Genomic DNA, 20,755 nt, shown 5'->3' with positions numbered 1-20,755 from the left:
TAGAAATACAAAACATTCTGTAACACACTGAAATGTACAGCAAGCAATTATAGTTCTACATGTGTGCATCACTACATGTCAACTAAACAGCTGATGGGAACAAAAGCAACGTTTTTTTTCGTAATGTACTCACAGGTTTTACAGCAGCCGTCCATATAGCTTACAACTGTTCCACCAATCTAGAATGAGAAGGTAAGGTTTACTGCTTCAAGTATACCACTAGACTAAACAGTACATTACATCTGTGTAACACTGTATATTAAATGGGAATACCACCTATAAATGTATTAATATAACATTATTAACCGGAATACATTTTAATAACCTGCTCGCTTTTGGCAATACACTCTAACAGGCATTGTTTGTATACTGAGGACTCCTTTTTTATGTTCTTTATTACATCAGTACAGAAAGGGATTCATTGGTGGTAGAGGATTCATACTGACCTTCAAGCACTCTGTTTCATTAAATGGTGGGCAACTAATAGAATAGCTGATGAGGGTGGGTCCTGACATTGTATCTGTGCACTCATACGTCTTGCAGTTGGACATCCATGTCGTACCAGGCTGAGAAAAGGGGATTGAAAACTGTGTATTAACTGGCATTTAATTCATCATGTTTCTATTACAACAAGTGTTATGCTAAAATGGAAATGTCCTGCACTGGACATTTTTAAAAAGCAGTAGTATTTTTAATAATGCAAGACAAACTCACACATACTTGCAATACCAGTGAAAGCCTCTTATTCTCAATGTAGTCAAAGCACCAGCTTTTTTATTTTTTAATGGAACTGTTACTATTATCACCACATTTTAAGAATAAAAACTGGAATTTAGTTAAACTGACAAACACAATTAATGTTTAAAGATGAAACTGAATCTATCAATCTTCCGAAGTCATGGAATTTTGCTCTAGCTCTATTGCATTACTGGTGGTTAATTAAAAGAAAACGCATGCAGTGTGGATTGTATATCATCTCATTGTATAATTAAATGCAGTTGAATAGGTGCCACATTATTGCAATATTCCTGTCCTGGGTCATTCTACACCATTTAGTTAGGTGTAGAATGACATTTTTAGCTAAGTAAATTTCCTACAAGATATAAAATGTTACATTTTCAAGTGTTGATACATTTACGAAAGAGTCTATATATCTGAAAAGAAATCTACACTATGCGGTGGTTCAATGGAGAGTTTCTGAGATGTCCTTCTACACCTGATTAAAGTGTGGCACGACCCTCTGGAGACAGTTCAGATTACTTCATGCAAACTTCCAGTAATGTTACTCTTTCAAACCTTATACAGAGCAATGCTTCTGTTATCCATTTGGTAAATGCATGATGTATTTCTGCAAACTCCACAGCATGTCGTTAGGTCGTCAGGAGGTTTGTAAACTTGGTTCTATTAAAAAAAAAAAAAAAAAAGGAGTTTGTGTTATTTTTCTCAGAAAAGTGAGAAAACACAGTAATTCAATTCATTTTAACTAAGGCAACGTCAAGAGTTCCTTTCCTGGTCCAGTTAAAATATTGTTGAAACACTGTGGACCTTGTAATTGTTTTTAAATATACTGTATAGCAGGGTTATCTGTGCAGGTTAAAAGAAAGTTATTGTCTAACATGTTTGTTTTATTACTGAACTCAGTTATATATAAAGTGGACTCTTACTGGTTCGCACTGAGCTGTGCAGTTAGTGCTGCTGACTTGGATCTTGTAGAAGCTGGTTATTGGATCAGTATAGGAGGTGCATTGTGTCGTATAGCAGATACCCTCAGCAGTGTGCTCAACAAGTGTCTGCCCTGGCCACATGACTCCCCGCTCCCCATCCACACACACCTGCTCTTTCACTGAACAAGAGATACAGAATTAGCTGGGTAAACGCAGCTACCTAGAGTTTTCACCTGGTGAAGCTATATAACAAAATACAATCTTAAAAGATACAAATGCATTAAATCAATTTTAATAAAAAACACAAATACAATATCTCAAGACCTATTTTTTTCATTACCAGCATAATCCATTCATAACTATAAAATACTCACCTGATGGCCTAAAACTCATTTCACCATTGAAAAGATCTTCCAGTCGAAATGTTTGTCAACATTTTAGACTAAGTGTCTTTTAGTATTACTAATATTTTCACCTGATTCTAACAAAGACCAGAGAAAACATATGTTGGAAAGAGTCTCCAGGCTCTTTGTCTTACTAAACAGTTGCATTTCCATTTATTTAGTGCACTAACAATGCAATTCCTTGATTTCTTACTTGAATATAATGCTGCAATATCCAACTTACCACACTTGTACTTGAAGCAGCCACATTGGTTTTCAGGGTCTGTGAGGAACTCATTGTCAATTTGAGGCATTTCTCCCTTTTGAAACAAAGAGTACATTAAATTACCAACAACAACAAAAAAACACAGAAAGAAAAAAGTTTCAAACATGCATTTTCTAAAGTCTGCATACCAGTTTACATTGTGGTTTAGGGATTGTGTCACAGGCACATTCTGGAAAATGAAAAATAAATTGTCAGTTTGTACAAAAAGCAATAATAACCAATGGAAACAAAGTTCTTATAATGATTTTACCGCATGTGTTCAATGGGCAACATAGATCAGGACTCCATACTGTCACCACAGACATTCCCAAAGGACATGTGTGCTCCCTACAGCGATATGTTTCACAAACTGAAACAAAATACAGACAGTACAAGCATGGGATTTCGGTTTTCAATTCACTTTGCTGAAGCATACGTTTGAAAATGAAAGATGTGATGGGTGCAGTTTAAGTCAATGCAGCTTATACAGAATGTGCAATACACTCGGGTGTTGATTTAATGGTACAAGACTATTGCTTCACATGCAGTTAGCTGTGCTTGTTGCACTGGATTCAAACTCACCACAGTGGTAAGGGGGGCAGCACCTGTCTGTGCTGTTTGCATCAACTGTGAAGACCTCTCCCTCCTGGCAGGTAGGAATACTGTCTGAGCAGGACTCACACACTGTGTACAAATTCAACAGAACAATTACTTTAAATCAGAAACATATTCACACCATACCGACATGTGGTACTGTACGTGTCTATAAAATACATATAGGATAACCACTGTATTACATATGTACAAATATATAATAATATATATGATTTATACAAACTATCAGAAATAGGCTGGAATACTGTTTTCTCTTAGTTACTGGTGATGTTTAAGGCTTGTGTCCGGTGACATTAGAACTTACTGCAGATGTAAGCCATGCAGCAGCTCCCCTCAGTCCGAGTAGCAATCAAGGTCTGGTCATCTCTGCATGTTGGAATGTCAGACTCACACCTGTCTGGGTCACACTCTAAATAAACACGTATGAACATAGAAATGTTCAAGGTCAGTAAAAATGTGAAAATCTCATTCCAGAAACAAACAGAATCTATGAAAATAGCCAAATACTTATTTTATGTAGTGTTGAAGTTGCCTCTCATCTTAAAATGTACACTGTAATACAGTAAATATGGACTGGAGAGGAGGCTCATAGTGGGGCAACTACCAACAGGGGACTACAATGCTCACAGCCACAGATTGTCCCCTGGAGGTAACTATAGTTCTTCCTGAGGCACTCTGTCCCCGATTCAATCATACATCTTTACAGAGGAATATTTAAGTATTAACAGTACTGTATTTATATATTTTATCAGAACTATGCTTACCACATATATAATCTGGACAACAGGAGTAATCTCTGTAGTAGGAAACCAGTTTTTCACCATATTTACACTCTGGAGCATACTGGTCACATAGCGTCTGATTGCAAACTAGACAAAAAATAAATGATTATATAAAAAAAAGCAGTTTACTACTTATTGATCCATGTTGCCACATACAATAGTCTTTTATTAAAGTAATGCATTTGAACAGTGCAACTGTATCTAGTGGCATGAACAAATTATATATGCCAGGGAGTTCATACTCTCAGATGAGATAGATGGCTCTATAATGCATACCACAAGCTTTCTGGGGACAGCAGCTTTTGTCATCCGCCAGACTAACAGTCACTTCTCCAGCCTTGCTGCAGATTGGCTCCGGGACCTTGGTGCAGTTATGCTCCACTGGGATGATGGAGTCATTGTCACATTTGTACATGCAGCAGCCATCCTTTGAGGCCTTCCAGACCTCTCCTGACGCGTGAGGAGTCCCAAAGCTGTCCGTACAAGCTGTAATCATGGAGATCTAAGGTTACATGCGACAGATTTTATACGATTTACCCCACTTCTGAAATGTGTTTATATGTTTGATCACCCATGTTTTCTTTTGATGCACAATTTGCTGTATAGACTGTTTGGAATAAGAATCTTGGTATTTTTTTTTTGGAGTTTCTTATTACCAGTTTACATGGAGAATCAGCTTAATTCTGCTGAGAATGTGGAAACTAATATGTTGAATTTTCCTTCTTTTTTTTTTTGTCTGGAAATTTGACCATTTGTAAAACTATTTCTCTATGAGTACTAGTGATTAATGCCTATAAAACAAGAAAACTGTTCATGGCCTTTACTGTAAACACATACCACACTTCTCACTGGGAATACAGAGAGCAGAGTATGGGCGATGGAGGAGTGTTCCCTCTGGACAAACACAGCCCTCAGTTAGTCCCGAGCATTCCTCTGGATCCGAATCAAACTCGTGGTTTGGGCAAGTCTTGGCATTGCATGCTGGCAAACAGGCCTGGTATCTTAACTCTGGAGGGCACGTGAACGCTAAGAAAAAAGGTAAATTGAAATTTGGAACAATTGATCGTTCAACAACTTACTACTGATTGTGATTGATTTTTTTTTTTTAAAGTGATTACTTACAGCAATAGTCAGGACTCCTCCATTCTATGCAGATACTGAATTTGTGACAGGCAGCCACATACGCAGCCAGTGCTGTGCAGGGGCTCTTCACATACTCTGCATCCCGAACCCACACTTCACAAAACATTTTGGGTGGGACCTAATAAACCAAAATGAGACCCTATCAATAACAAGTAACTATTTTCAAATCAAATAGGTACAGTAAACAGGCTAAATTAAATCTTTACAGAAGGAAGGCTGATTTGGCTTGAATACTCTAGTACATAAAAGGCAAGGTAGATGTGGACAACTACAAGATCAAAGCAGTGTTTTAAAGGGTAAGCATACAAAAGCATGGCAGCTGCTGAAGGTCTGGTTGCTGAGCATGCTTAAGCATTCAGAGCAGTCGCTGGTGGAGCAGTTCACTTCCCGGCGGCGGTTCTGTCCCATGAAGCCTGTTGTGTTTGGCACTTGCCAGCTGTCAATAAATACTGTTGGGTCCTCACTTTCGCTCACAGTTGTCCCATTGAACAGTGTGAGGTCATTAGCTGGGTCTCCATCACAGCAACCTGCAGAAAGTTGGAATATCAAAAGCAAATATAATATACTGTACAAGCATGCATCCACGACTTGTCAACTTGTTTTATATATATATATATATATATATATATATATATATATATATATATATATATATATATATATATATATATAGATATAATACGGTTTATCCAATACATACCGCACAATCCCATTGTGGTGAGCTTGTGGCTGGGACTGTCTGTCTCAATGACCATCATTCCAGTGCTGTGAAACCACTGGATCTTGAGTCCAGCAGGGGTCTTAATTAAATACATGTTACCAGTGTCCAAGATTTCAAATCCATTTTTCCTAAAGCGTGGCCGCGCATACCTTGAGTTCACGTACAACTTTTTGTTTTTGGGGGGGGGGGGGGGGGGGGGGGGGGTAAAATATTAGATTATAATTGCATGTATTGTTTGTTTATTCTTTCAAACCTCAATAAAAGGCTTTCACAATATAATAATAATATACAGAATCCTGAATAATATTAACTTTCTGAAACTGCTAGATATCTTAAATTCATACTTTGTTGTGTCCTCTTGGTATAGGGTTCTCTATTTACTATAATAAAAGCCTAGCAACATGTAATACATCATAGCAAAAGCGTGGTGAAGCATAGGTAAGCATTGTAAAGAGTAATGAAGTATGGTAAAGCATATGGTAAACCAAGACAAACAGTGGGGAAAAGTATGGGAAAACTTAAAAAATACCCATAAAAATAGTGTGCCAGACTCTTATAAGGGATGACTGAAACTGATATCTACCCTGGCGTTGTGATTTCTGGTTGTTCTGACCTTGAGCGGAGTTAAAATCAGCTTGAATCTTACACTCTATAATATGTACTTTTTTTAAAAGTAAGAATAATTAAAACAGTACAGCTACCATAATACAAGCAACCTGTTACAAAACTGTGCATAGGTGGCTTGTATTTCAATTCACTGTATCATTTCAATATCAGGGTCTACTAAATGTTGTGTATATTGTATGAAATGAAGTAGAGTACCGTAATCAGAGAGACTTACTCTTCTCTGTAGACGATCGATCAGTACTTGATGTGCTTTGTGCGTTATATTGAGAGCTACCAGGCATAGGTTAGTGAAATTCCATAGAAGCTGTGATGCAAAATAAAAAAAGAAAATATCAGAATTAAAGGTGTGTTCTTTTTGTGAAAATTGGACATCTTGAAAGAAATAATGATGTTTAATTTAAAAACAGTTCAATACTGTTTTATAAAGGATTTAACCCATCATATGATAAATTGTGTACCAACAAAAAATAAACATCTTTGTTCACATAACTAATGAGTTGATTTAAAAAAAAAAAAAAAAAGTAAGTTAACAAAACCAACTGCATAGTAAAAACGATAAATTGGATAAGTATAACTGCAAATCCAATGCTTTTAAAATAACGTATAGCACACTCATCCATCTATGATGGACTTTTACAAACATGTTAAACTAACAAACAATGCTTCAGGTGAAGTTAAGAATTAAAGTTTAAAAACAGAAAAACGTACCGTGTCTGAGCTTTGGCACTCTTGAACTTGAATGCTTACAGTTTCGTTTGGCAGCTGAGTTACAATATAAGAAGCTGCTTTATAAATGGCCACACTATTACCGTCAAAGGTGATAATGTTTAAATCTGGAAACACAGAGCAGCGACCTAGGGAAATACATTGATAAAAGAACAAAATGAAACTAAATAAATACAACTTCAGATCTTATTGCTTAGCTTGATCTAAAACTGTACTACAGTATCGCTGCTCGATTAAATGTGCTTGCACTTAGAAACCCATTAGGCTGGTCATGTAACAGTGGTATGGTTCGTAATTTACAGATTGTGTTTTAGCCAAATCAAAGTTTGTTCATACTAACCCTTGTACTGAATTCATAGCTTTAACCATTTTTTTTTCGACTGGCATCTTTTAGTACCATATTTTCAGTACTGTACTTTTTCTATGTTTTGTAATGCTATCAAATCTCAGTAGAAAACAAAAGACATATCTGCACCTGTAAAATGCAACTATTTTTGCTAATTTAAAAAAAAAAAAAGATCTAAAGTATCAGTTACATGTAACACTGAACTGTTCTCCACAGGCAGGTTTCAGAACTTACAGGGGCAATCCCACTGTGGACAGCACTTGTCACCGTTCACCAGTATAGCAAATCCCAGGAGACCACAATTAGGAGGCGTTGCATTGTAGGGACAATTCTGGGATTTATTGAACAGCATCAGTTGTCCGTTCATGCAGACATATTTTGTGCATTCATCAATAATCTCAGAATATTGAGGCTGTAAAAAAAAAAAAAAAAAAAAAAAAAAAAAAGTAATTAAACAAATCAAACTTTTTTTTTAAATAACAAAGCTAACTGCCCCTTTGACACTCCTGCTTCCTAATCAACTGTACTGCACTTACATTCTACCCAAAAACGACCACAAAACATAGTATAAAAGGACCAACTTTATAACTCTAACTTCATACAGTATGTACAGCAGTTCTACATTTGTACTGAATTCACAAACACACCATTGTAGCCTGTATTTAACTTTATGCATTTATATGTTGAAGTACTATATATTATCTTGAGTCAACATAAATTACTTACAGTGCACATCTTGGTTGATGTAACTAAAGTCGTTGTTGTATGATCAGTTGTTGATTGAGGTGATAACGGTGTCAAAGTTTCATTGCTGCTGAGTAGGGGTGCTGTTGTCTGAGTGGACCAGTACTCTGTTGCATTTGTATAGGAGGTGGAGGTGGAGGTGAATACTGATGACCCTGATACAGAAGAACTCTGTGTTTCAGCTGTTGTTGCTGGTGGAGATGAAGTTGGTGAAACAGTACTAAGAACAGATACAGTCATATTGCTAACAGCTTCTTTAGATGTTGTTAACCAGTATTCAGAAGAAGTTGTCCTCAGACTCTCTGCAGCTGTGGTAGCATTTGGAGTAACCTGAGTAGTTGCAGCAGTTGATTCTAGTGTAGAAGCCGGCTGTTTTGTTGTTTGACCAGTACTGGTTTCTGGTTGAGTTGTTTTATATGAGGACGCAGTGGAGGTTTGGGCTGCCGTTGTAATGGATGTTGTTGTTTCTTTACCAGTTGTAGCTGGTACTGTGACATTAAGCACGGCAGTCACGCTCTCTGTCATGACTGGTTTGGATGGAGTGACTGCTTGGGTTGTCTGCTTTTCTGTCCGTATGGATGCAGTGGTAGCTGCAGTTGTGATAGCACTTGGTGTGACTGGAGAGTAGATTAGTAAAGTGGTAGCAGTAGAAAGAGGTACTATTGTTCTTGATACAGTTACCTCTTCAGTGGGGATTTTGCCTATAGTTGTCCATTTTTCTTTTGGTGTTTCTGTAGATGAAGTGAACAGTGTGGTCGTATGAGATGTTGTAGCCAAAGTGGGTTTTGGTGTTGGAGGTGTGGTTGTAACAGTGCCCGCTGTTTCAGGTGTCACCTGTGAAGTACCCGTTGTTCTCAAAGTTACAACTGGTGTTGGTGCATGCGATGTGCTTAACAATGTGGTCGACACCTCTTTTTTTGGAGGAAGAGTAGATGCTCCTTCCTTTCCTGTGGCTGCTGTAGCATTTGTTACCTCGGTTTTCAGTTGAGAAGTGGTTAGAGCTGACAGTGTAGAAGTTTCAGTTGTCTGAACAGGCTGAGTTTCTGATGAAGTTGTCACTTTACTTGTAGATAGAGTTGAACCAAGCAGCTGTGCAGTTGTGGATTGTAATACTGGTGCTTCTGTCTTAGTTGTACCAGATGAAAAAGGAGTATGTTTACTTTCTCTACCTGGGGTTGTCTCAGCTGTACTTTTTATGGTAGAAAATACAGATCTGGTGGTTGCTGTAGTTGTTGGTTTGGATTGTGAAGTAACAGTCTGCAAACTGGTGGTAGATGATTCTATTAAAGTTGTTGAGGAAGTGAGGTTAGTTGTAGAGCTGCTTTGCACTGTTTCTGCAGTTGTATCTGAAAATTGAGTGACTGGCTTGGCTGACTGCTCAGCTGTACTTGTCTTTTCTTTTCTATATCCTGTTGTTAATGAAGTTCCACCTGGGAGAGTTTGGTAGAGAGATGTTGTCTTGGAGGTGGTTAACTGTGGTAATGATGGTACAGTAGCCACGGTGGAAACTAACTCTTCAGAGCTTAGTGGAGGTGTGGTACTCGGGTGCATAACAAGCGTTGTGGAGAACATATAACCTGTCGTTGTCGTCTCTGCAGTATGTTCTGTTGAGCTTGGATATGTTTGGGTGGTGGAGCTTGTTATTGATTTTGATACAGCACTAGTTGTAATGGGGGTTATTGTTGTCCAGACCTTCTCAGAAGCCATTGAATACAGTGTTAATGGTACTGTTGTCTCAGATTTAGTAGGTTCTGAGGTAGTTTTAGAGAGTTCAGTTAGGAATGGATACACTGTGGTGGTCCCTAATGTTGTGATATTTGTGTCTACTTTATCCACTGTGTGCAACGTGGTTAGGGTTGTTTTTGTCAATTCAGCAGACATTGATGCAACTGTTTCTGTTGTAGTCTCTTTAGATGATGCAGAAGTGGTGGTTTTGGTGGTTTCCAAACCTACTTGATGAGCAGATGATGATGTCTCAGTTGAAGCAATTGTTGTTGGAGGTACCTCTGGTGTGATTCGGCCCTTCTCTGTGGAAGCTAAAGGTACAGCTGAAGCAGGGGTTGTTTTCACCCTTTCTATTGGATATGCAGTCGTTTTTGTTGTGGTTGTAAGTTTAGTAGGGAATGATGAAGTGGTTTTCTCAGTCATAAGTCCTATAGTAGTCTGCGTGTATGCTGAGGGGTATGCAGTTGTTCCTAATGACACTGTTGGTCCTGCAGACACTGTAGAAGCAGCTGAAGATTCAGATATAGTTAGCTGTGTAGTAAGTGCTGTTGTTTCTTCCATTTCAAATGGAGATACATATATTGTACTTTCTGAAGTTACTGGTTTAGTAGTTAGTGGTGTCTTAAATTCTTGTGCTGTTGTTTTTAAAGTTTCAAAGGGAGAGATATATGCAGGACTTTTTGAAGTTGTTAGTTCAGTAGGAAGTTGACGTGTAGTTTCTGTAGGTGTTGTTTTTCCAGTTTCAATTAGAGGGGAATAACTAGGGCTTTTTGAAGTGGTTAGTTGAGGTGTAGTTTCTACAGTTCTAAGTGTTGTTTTTCCAGTTTTAATTGGAGGGGAATATCCAGGACTTTTTGAAGTTGTTAGTTGAGATGTAGTTTCTGTAAGTGTTGTTTTTCCAGTCTCAACTGGAGGGGAATAACCAGGGCTTTTTGAAGTGGTTAGTTCAGGTTTAGTTTCTACAGTTGTAAGTGTTGTTTTTCCAGTCTCAACAAGAGGAGAATAATCAGGACTTTTTGAAGTTGTTAGTTCAGTAGGAAGTTGATGTGTAGTTTCTGTAGGTGTTGTTTTTCCAGTTTCAATTAGAGGGGAATATCCAGGGCTTTTTGAAGTTGTTACTTGAGATGTAGTTTCTGTAAGTGTTGTTTTTCCAGTCTCAACTGGAGGGGAATAACCAGGGCTTTTTGAAGTGGTTAGTTCAGGTTTAGTTTCTACAGTTGTAAGTGTTGTTTTTCCAGTCTCAACAAGAGGAGAATAATCAGGACTTTTTGAAGTTGTTAGTTCAGTAGGAAGTTGATGTGTAGTTTCTGTAGGTGTTGTTTTTCCAGTTTCAATTAGAGGGGAATATCCAGGGCTTTTTGAAGTTGTCAGTTGAGATGTAGTTTCTGTAAGTGTTGTTTTTCCAGTCTCAACAAGAGGAGAATAACCAGGACTTTTTGAAGTTGTTAGTTCAGTAGGAAGTTGACGTGTAGTTTCTGTAGGTGTTGTTTTTCCAGTTTCAATTAGAGGGGAATAACTAGGGCTTTTTGAAGTGGTTAGTTTAGGTGTAGTTTCTACAGTTCTAAGTGTTGTTTTTCCAGTTTTAATTGGAGGGGAATATCCAGGACTTTTTGAAGTTGTTAGTTGAGATGTAGTTTCTGTAAGTGTTGTTTTTCCAGTCTCAATTGGAGGGGAATAACCAGGGCTTTTTGAAGTGGTTAGTTGAGGTTTAGTCTCTACAGTTGTAAGTGTTGTTTTTCCAGTCTCAACAAGAGGAGAATAACCAGGACTTTTTGAAGTTGTTAGTTCAGTAGGAAGTTGATGTGTAGTTTCTGTAGGTGTTGTTTTTCCAGTTTCAATTAGAGGGGAATATCCAGGGCTTTTTGAAGTTGTCAGTTGAGGTGTAGTTTCTTTAAGTGTTGTTTTTCCAGTATCAACTTGAGGGGAATAACCAGGGCTTTTTGAAGTTGTTAGTTCAGTAGGAAGTTGACGTGTAGTTTCTGTAGGTGTTGTTTTTCCAGTTTCAATTAGAGGGGAATAACCAGGGCTTTTTGAAGTGATTAGTTGAGGTGTAGTTTCTACAGTGCTAAGTGTTGTTTTTCCAGTTTCAATTGGAGGGGAATAACCAAGGCTTTTTGAAGTGGTTAGTTGAGGTGTAGTTTCTACAGTTCTAAGTGTTGTTTTTCCAGTTTCAATTGGAAGGGAATATCCAGGGCTTTTTGAAGTTGTCAGTTCAGTAGGGAGTTGAGGTGTAGTTTCTGTAAGTGTTGTTTTTCCAGTTTCAATTAGAGGGGAATAACCAAGGATTTTTGAAGTGGTTAGTTGAGGTGTAGTTTCTGTAAGTGTTGTTTTTCCAGTCTCAACAGGAGGAGAATAACCAGGGCTTTTTGAAGTTGTCAGGTCAGTAGAAAGTTGAGGTGTAGTTTCTACAGTTCTAAGTGTTGTTTTTCCAGTCTCAACTGAAGGGAAATAAACAGTACTTGTTGAAGTTATTGTTTCAGTAGTAAGAGATTTGGTGTCTGGTGTGATATACGCTGATGTTTTTACAGTTTTAAATGGAGAAGAGTATACTGTACTTTCAGAAGTCAGGGGTTTAGTAGTCAGTGGAGAAACAGTTTTATCCACCACCTTTGTACTGGTATCTATATACACTGTTGTAGGGGCTACTGTTGCAGAAGATGTTTCTGTATCTCTTGAAGTCCGTGGTTGTTTTGTTGTCCCTGTACTGGTGCTTGTATAAGCAGGTAAACCAGTCACTTCAGCTGTAGACGCTGTTGTCTTTTCTGTCTCCTTGAGAGGTCGGGGGGATGTGCTTGTCAATACTGTCGTAGCTTTGGATGGCGATTCTATGGCACTTGATGTCCAGTCCACTGTAGGAAGCAACTCCGTTTCTGAAACTACAGAAATAGTTGTCACTTTGGAGGTTTCTGATGGTTTAGTAGTCGTGGTCTGCAAAAATGCCCCAGCTGCAGAAGAGGTTTTTGTGCTTTCTGTGGTTGTTCCTGTGGTGTATGGAGAAGTTGGTGTAGTCTGACGCTCACTTGTGCTAATCGGGATGCTAGCTGAAGTCGCAGATGTTTTTGCAGTTGTCGTTATTGACTCAGTAACCAACGTCAAGCTGGATGCTGTCGGTGAAAAAGTAACCGCTCCTTCGGGTTTGGTGACATTAGGTTCCCGTGTTGTGACAGTCGTAAAAAGTGATTCTGTTGTATCATTACCTGGCGTGGTCTGAATGGTAGTACCTAAAGGTTTGGGTGAGATGGTCGTCACGGAAGAGGCTTGTGGTGATGAAGTGGGTGTTGGGGAGGGGCGTTGAGTTTCTGTTGTGGTTCCTGCTGCAGCAGTGGGTGCAGTGGTGGGCAGGGTTGAACCCAGTGAAACGGTAGCATTAACAGAGGGTGAAGTGACAGCTCCAGGTGTTGATACTGCACTTTGGGGAGTACTTGGCTCAACAGCAACTGCTGGCTTAATGCCTGGGGATAAATAATAAAACAACTGTTAGATAAGTACAGATATTTAAGAAAAAAAAAAAAGCTAAATGCATTACTTCTGGCAGAAGTAAAATCCTAGCACCCGTGATTTGGCATTTAAGATTATTGCTTAAAGCTTAATTAAACAGATGTTGGAATGAATATTTCAACTTCTAAGAAACTTGATATTTTACAGTGATGATGTAATATACACAGGGCTCAAAGAATAAGCCTAAGAGCATGTGCAAAGTGTAGTTTTTACTGTATTAATATCATGATAATCTTTCACCTTGCTGGGGGAGAGAAGAAAGTGTTCATTGAAGTCAATTTTTTTAATTCAATTTTGTAAATAATGTCATCCCTTTAAAAAAAATGTAAAAAGCAGCTATCAATTTAGACAAGTATAGACAATATTTTAACAGTTTAACTCCTTTGTTTTTAAGGTAATTTGATAGGGTACCAGGATTTATTTTTCATTTGAGATTACTGTAATATGTTACTTATGGTACATTTTCTTCAGCTAATTCAAGTAGTAATATTAATAAAATATTTGTTTGAACTTTGAAAGAATTTGATCGCTTACAGTCCTCAAGATAGACACATTTTTGGGTTACTTCATCCAGCACCATGTTGTGTGGGCATTGTGGCATACATCCTTCCACTCTGAAAGATGAAACACTTCTCATTGAGTCTTATTAAACCCTTAGATTTCAACTCATACCTAGTCACTTGACCAAAAAAAAAAGTCACGCTAGTGGATCAACTATTGCCCTGTGTCACGCAGAGGTTAAGAATCAACAAAACTATTGCCGTCTGAAATCACAGGTTAAAAAGAACAGATGACGTTGCTTGAATTTGCTTAATACTAAAGGTTATTATAATAATAAATGTACAGAAGTAAACTAAAAAGGTGTTTGCCATTATGAAGGCTTATCCAAGTTACAAGCTTTCATAGAGACAGCTACATAAACCTCGATAAAAGAAAACATTTACAAATCACATGTATGCTGCAAGCTATTGTGCACATACTGTACATGTGCCGTAGCAGAGCTATTAGTAACAGGTCAAACTGACTATCAATAAAAAAAAACTGAATTTACAGGCTTTGTAGAGTTACCATTACTTTACTCAAATATTCTAAAGAATAAATGTAGTATTTTGATGGGAATGAAAAATATATCCTTTCACGTTCATTGAAATTGAGAATTCATAAAAATGTTTTCCCCACATGTGTACATGCGTTCCCACATACTTTGGTATTGTGTTACAGGCCTCTCCTGCGGGGTCGCTACAACTTCTGTAGCACGCACTCACACAGGCATCATATCTCCACTGACAGGTTGAATGGGATGGGAATTCAGCTTCTAGAAAAAGCATACATGTTAGCTGTATTTTACTGATAATAGACAGGAGAATTGCTGTAGAATTCCTGTTGGCAGCGGCTGTTCCAGAAGCAGATTACGAAAGGTTCTAGAAATAATTCAACTTCTGCAGGCTCACAAAGTAATTGTATTTCAGCACAGACACTACTTTCTAGATGATGTCAGGTGCATAAAAGAGTTGCAAAACAAAGCAAGTATAGAATAAATATACAAAGCTGTAATGTAAAGTGCATACACTGCCCTCTACTGTTCCTTTTAATACTCATTTCAACCTTCATGTCTGCTTGGTCTTTTAAAACACATTTAAAACAGGACTGTCACTGAATTTGCACAAAAAGAACAATTCTGAAAGAACACTTGAACTGTTAATGTTACATAACTAGTACCAAAAAACTGTGTCACAGCTTTCTGTCATTAACTTTCCAAGCTGTTACTAGTTTTGTAAGTTTTATTTTCCTTTCAAAATAAATTGTCACATTATATCTATACATTGTAATGTTTTATATATTTTTAAACAACATCAGCCAACCATAATGATTGCTTTTACCACATTTACACTAAATTAAAGAACATTTCGTGTGTACCATATCACTTAATTAGAAATACAATCGGTACTAAAAATGTATGATATAACAAATGTAACTCAAAAGACTTTGGACACATAGATTTCTCGTTGAAACATTTGTATCATTTTATAACTAAGTTAATGGAAATTGTTTTCTAAACTTTCTCTAAGCTTAGATTGTGTATTTAAACACAGGACTGCAAACCCTTATAGGAAAACCAGTTTCACGAACATCAAGCCCTGTTAAATTAATCAAAACAGGACTATCAGACTAGTAGCTGTAAGATTGAGTTGGGGCTGTCAGAAGATTCCCTATTATTCTGTCTTGAATACTCATCCTCTTCTCTCTTTGGGATTGCTGCACCCCCAATGGACCTTCTCTGATCTAATATGCCAGGCATTTACAGCAGTCAGCAGGAAACCCAATCTGCTTTTGCCTCTACACTCTGGAGCTGGTGTAACTTTTCCATTAACAAAAACAAATGCTGCTGTATTTTTAGACTGCATAATTACCCTGCCTCAGCAGGCCAGGCCAGCAGAAGTGTGCTGGGGAAAGGTTTGAGTCCCATGTTGCTTTGCTTATACATCTCAGAAATCTGAGCCCTCGGATGTGGTGATTAATGAAATGCCTCACGATCATTTGATCTTATCCTTCTTGCTGAGGTAAATTGTTTTCGGCATAGATCAGATTTTTGGCATAAAGAGCTGGAGAGCAAGGACTTTACGTTTTAAATGGCATACCAGTTTGTGTTACTGCATCACCACTGAGGATCGCAGCTCGGTTTTAGGACGCTACCCCTTACCCCTTCCCTCAAGATTAAAGCGAAGACCGAATTCTTCCTAGTGCCTTTTTAGAAAAGGAGCTTGACTTTAATGTTTTTTTAACATCCAAAACTTAGCTGCAGTCCATGCATGCCGTCTCTCAAGATCTCAACATCCCCATGATTAAAGACATTTGCCGGTGGACAACAGGCATTTGGCATTGACAAAACCTGTCATTTCTGTGGAGTTGGAGTGTGCCAGTCAACAGCTGCATCGGTCTGGCTATACAATGCAATTCAAAACATAAGCAGACTCACAATGCAGCCATTAACACATGCATTGATTGTTTTGTTAACAGAAGACTATGAAACATATACCAGTGGGTGACTTTGTCCCAATGCAGTCCTTGTTCTATGTCTTAAATGTCAAAGGACCCACTAAGATACTGTTACAGTACTTTTCAAGTACAATATTTAGATCCTCATTGTCCTCAAAGCTGTTTTTCCTTTCAAAATACTAACAAATGGACCATTCTCCTCTACTTTCTTTATAAGGTTCTTTTAAATTTTCTTGATTTGTATCTAATAATACCTATTTTAAAGTCCATGTTCCTTATAATTTCAAATATAACACCATCTGCAAAACCTTTGGATATTCTTAAAGCTACCACTAGTACTATTGCAGTGGGCATGATGTTTGTTTTGCAAGTCTGGTTGTTTTTTTGCATATCAGATTGTTTCCTTTTCTTTTACTATGTCAGTTTTCACAATAACATCTAACCCTAACCCATCTCATCCATGACAAGAAAAATAAAAACTGCTAATTATTTTACTGACCTTCAAGTTTAAAAAGGGTTGCCTGCCTGAAGCCTCCAGAGTGGTTATATTTCATTAGGTGAATGGAAGACAACATATAGTGAACAAAGAACCCAGGCTTCATGTAGGATTCAAAGGAATCGTAGCCTGCAAGCCAAGTGTCCTTATGAATAATAAACGTAGACTCCTCTTGAAATCGCTCACTCTCTTCCCACTTGCTCATACGGAGATATCCACTGGGTCCCAAATGCAGGAAATAATTTGGCCTTTCTGCAGCCTCTAATGAAACTAGGGTTGCATCTGAGAAGAAAAATATATATATATATTTAAAAAGCAAAAAATGTCTATATTGGCAAGTGTTTTTTTTTTTGTTTTGTTTTGTTTTGTTTTTTAACGGTGTTATAGTTGAAAGTGAGATTAAGTTAGAAAGTAATACAAAGTTTATGTAATGCAGCACCCTAATTTTACACTACAGATCAGAAACAACTGTCTTGAAAGTAGAATATAGATTATGTCTATAGGCAGGGGCACCTGTTATACATGAATTACAGAGGAATACATATGCAGAGGTATGTATTTCTTTCTGTTGTTAGACAATGGGCAGATTACACATTATTTGGACATAATGGCAGCAACTTTATTTTTCTTTTTGTTTTTGTGTTAAAATCTGAACAGTTGCCATCTTAACATGAAATTGGTACACATAACCTATTTTATCTATGTAATTAAATGCTGTTGATTTCTTGTCCTTTTATTCACTTTTTATTTTTATGTGTCAGCAGAGCACTGCTGCAGACATTAACAACAAACATATGGGCCATGCACCAAACAGTATTGATTTATCCTGGAGTCTGACTTGCATTATATTACATTATTATACATTATTATATTACTGTTTAGAAGCAAATGTTAATTTAAGATCAGATTTTTGTACACATTATATCTCAGACTTCACAAGACGTCACATAACCTGATACAATGTTATGAGTGGCACAAAGCCGATATACAAAGGTGTTACTTTCACAGTGGGGAACATCTGCTACTACGACCATGTAAACTGGCACCCTGAAAAACAGAATCACCCAGCCCATAAAATACAGGAGGGAGTTATACTCTTATTTACTACTTGAAAATTGCACATATGTTCTCAGTGTGCACAATGCAATGACATGTCAAGTTGAAGAGTGTGAGTGAATATGATTCCAGTGTGCGCTCACCGTGTGGTTTGGACCTGGACAATCCTGGGGTCAGCATAAAGAGCATGGCCACTCCTGGAATGGAGACGGCTCCCTGTACTGGGAAAGCAGCACCGCCAGAGAAATTGGCTGCCAAGACTGTTTCACTCTCCAAGCAAGTGACTAATTTGAAAGGGCCTTTTCCCAGAACTGGGGAGAAAAGTAATGCGTTACTCAATGCCACAGCATAATTATTTTCAAGTAACCTGGTTGTTATTTTGGATTTGGTTTCTATTTTCTCAAATAGAAATTTATTAACATATTTTTTGTTTTCTTTTACAACATAAATTGATAGCATAATTTTAGAAATAAAGATCTACTGCCCTCTAGAGGTCTAACAGCAATTCTCTAGCTATTGTCTCCTGCTGCAGGTTCCACCTTTTGTAAAGCAATTGTCATAATAAATATACTTAGATGATGTATATGTATAATAGATTGATGACTGAATAATAATAATATTTAAAAAGTTACCTTTGTTGTAAAATTCACAGTCATATGCTGCAAAAGACAAAAAGAGAATATGTTGTATGTGTTGAATGGTGCTAACATACTGGATTCATTTTATTTATTTATTTTTTTAAAATAATAATAATAATAATAATAATAATAATAATAATAATAATTATAATTATAATTATTATTATTATTATTATTATTATTATTATTATTATTATTCACAAAAATATGAAAAATAACAGGAATGGCAATAAGTAGATACACAAATAATCATGCAGTTTCAAGGTGTGGCAGACACCTTGAATAGTTTTTCCAGTTGATATTCTAAGCAGTCAGTAAACGAGCTTCAGTAATGCTTACGGCAGACAGTGGGTGAGCGCCAGTCGACAGCTATTCCTTGTTGACAGCAGCGATGTGCGTAGGCCGAGACGCTGGTGCAGAAACATTCGCAGTCCCCCCCACGATTACAGCCACAGGTGTCAGTGAGGCAGTTCATATAAAACCAGGTGACATCAACCTGTTCGTTAAAAAAAGGTCAGACATGTTGTTTCTGTGTAGGTTTGCTATTGTGCGACTTTGTATATGCTGAACTAGTGATATGTATACATTTCATAAAAATCAATGTTTATTCAGGTGGAGAGCACCATTACATTAGACAGCAAGCAATCTATCAGGAAAGCATTTTGACTCCTACAGTATTAATTCTAGAAACAGCCTTACAAGATAAATGAAGTAAGTTATCTGGTCAGTGCAAGCAACATATTTTCTTGTTTAGAAGTTTCTGTGAAAGCTTGTGTGCCTTAAAACCTATGACCGCCTTGTTGGATTGATATGAAATGTTGTACAGTATATGTTTAATAATGTTGGGGGTTTTAATAATAGATCTAAAATGATTTGCAAGTGTGCATTGGTGTGAATTGCTGTACAGGCGAATATTCTTGTAGGTACTGTGCTCTCAAGTGGGCACCTGAAATCTATTTCAGGTTAAGGTTGTCTATCATATAAAGTTGCCATTCTTTGAATGGTTCAGCAAGAGGAGATGGTCTTATGCATATTAATACTTCTGCTAGTGCTGGGTTCTGGACTAGCCAGATTAAACAAGCCTAATGGCCTCAGCTCAACCCTGGACCCACACCACCAAACCAACACTTGAAAACAGCTGAACCAGCAAAGAATGATACCCCCCTTCCCCTCCCCCTTTGTCCAGAAGTGGATGGTCCCTCCCCCCAGGTCAGGGCTGAGGTGTGTTGGCAAGCAGACTCAAGTTACTAGTGTTTGTCAAATGGATGAACAACCTATTAAAACATTTTAAGACAGGTTGCTTTACCCAAATGCAAGCAAGCAGGACACTCATATTAGCAGCAGCATCCATTGTATCAAATTTTATATTAAATAGGGTGAATGGTCAGAGAGTAATGAGGTTACGAATGTTTGATAAAAATGATTGATAAAGATTTGCAAGCTAGGTGTGATACACTTTTGGCTGGAACGCCTGCTGTGGAGAAACTGGTCAATGCCTTTGTCTTGTCCAGACTTGACTACTGTAATGCCCTGCTTGCTGGGGTTACCAAGAACACTGTAAACAAAATTGCAGTATGATCAAAACTCAGCAGCCAGGGTTTTGACAAGGTCTCGATCTGGTGATCATATTACCCCTGTTCTGAAATCCTTACATTGGCTTCTTGTTAAATTTTGCATTGACTTGAAAATCTTGTGATGAACTTTTAAGACTTTGAAGGGTATGTTTCCCCCTTACATAACTGACCTTTTGTCTATTTATACCCCTAGACGGAATTTACAGTACACTGATGTTGGGTGTGTGTGTCTGTGTGTGTGTGTGTGTGTGTGTGTGTGTGTGTGTACAAAAAGGAACCACTTTTAAGACCCTTCCTACTCCTCCTCTAAAGACTGAGGATTTATGAGTGACAAAGCCCATGTTCTGCTTGAGTTGATACGATTGGATATGGTTAAAACAGCTGTTTAGGTTCTTAGGTTTCTGGCAAAGATACCCACATATGAGTGAATGATCTGGTCTTTAAAAAATCTCTCTTGCTCTCTCGCTCACTCGCTCTCTCGCTCTCTCTTGCTCTCTCAATTATTGTAATAGTTCTGAGCTCTTGTGCTAATTTTTAAACCCTGTGCTTCAGAAATTCAGTTCGTAGAAGTGACTGAAACGGTCGGTAAGTGGAACAGATATTAAGTCTGGTAAATAATGATCTGAGTAGAAACGGCAACAGAGAATATAGAGAATGCATATAATAGGATTTTAAATGTAATATACATACAGTCCAACACAGTTCAATACAAAACATGTAATTGCAGGTTTTAAAACATTTTTAAGCATTATTAC

The 20,755-nt window shown here is 37.6% G+C and overlaps 1 protein-coding gene across 1 annotated transcript in view; it reads right to left on the bottom strand.

The window, feature by feature from the left end:
- LOC121295005 (otogelin-like) overlaps positions 1–20,755 on the bottom strand; it is a 52,147-nt gene that overhangs the window by 4,188 nt on the left and 27,204 nt on the right. Inside the window, exons 27-52 of the mRNA XM_041219269.1 lie at positions 18,766–18,922; positions 18,421–18,447; positions 17,932–18,099; positions 16,732–17,014; positions 14,712–14,716; positions 14,443–14,551; positions 13,774–13,853; positions 7,999–13,193; positions 7,507–7,684; positions 6,909–7,054; positions 6,415–6,504; positions 5,553–5,739; positions 5,159–5,379; positions 4,832–4,970; positions 4,547–4,735; positions 3,986–4,195; positions 3,692–3,796; positions 3,232–3,336; positions 2,895–2,996; positions 2,584–2,682; positions 2,462–2,502; positions 2,292–2,367; positions 1,665–1,843; positions 1,297–1,401; positions 447–566; positions 134–179 (exon numbers count right to left, since the gene is read on the bottom strand). Coding sequence (XP_041075203.1) covers positions 134–179; positions 447–566; positions 1,297–1,401; positions 1,665–1,843; positions 2,292–2,367; positions 2,462–2,502; positions 2,584–2,682; positions 2,895–2,996; positions 3,232–3,336; positions 3,692–3,796; positions 3,986–4,195; positions 4,547–4,735; positions 4,832–4,970; positions 5,159–5,379; positions 5,553–5,739; positions 6,415–6,504; positions 6,909–7,054; positions 7,507–7,684; positions 7,999–13,193; positions 13,774–13,853; positions 14,443–14,551; positions 14,712–14,716; positions 16,732–17,014; positions 17,932–18,099; positions 18,421–18,447; positions 18,766–18,922 — 8,362 coding nt within the window. The remainder of the gene's footprint in view (positions 1–133; positions 180–446; positions 567–1,296; positions 1,402–1,664; positions 1,844–2,291; positions 2,368–2,461; positions 2,503–2,583; positions 2,683–2,894; positions 2,997–3,231; positions 3,337–3,691; positions 3,797–3,985; positions 4,196–4,546; positions 4,736–4,831; positions 4,971–5,158; positions 5,380–5,552; positions 5,740–6,414; positions 6,505–6,908; positions 7,055–7,506; positions 7,685–7,998; positions 13,194–13,773; positions 13,854–14,442; positions 14,552–14,711; positions 14,717–16,731; positions 17,015–17,931; positions 18,100–18,420; positions 18,448–18,765; positions 18,923–20,755) is intronic.

The sequence above is a fragment of the Polyodon spathula genome, chromosome 19 (genome assembly GCF_017654505.1).
Source record: "Polyodon spathula isolate WHYD16114869_AA chromosome 19, ASM1765450v1, whole genome shotgun sequence".
Classification (NCBI taxonomy): Eukaryota; Metazoa; Chordata; class Actinopteri; order Acipenseriformes; family Polyodontidae; genus Polyodon; species Polyodon spathula.
Note: the sequence above shows the minus strand (reverse complement) of the source record. Positions and strands in the feature narration are given on the sequence as shown.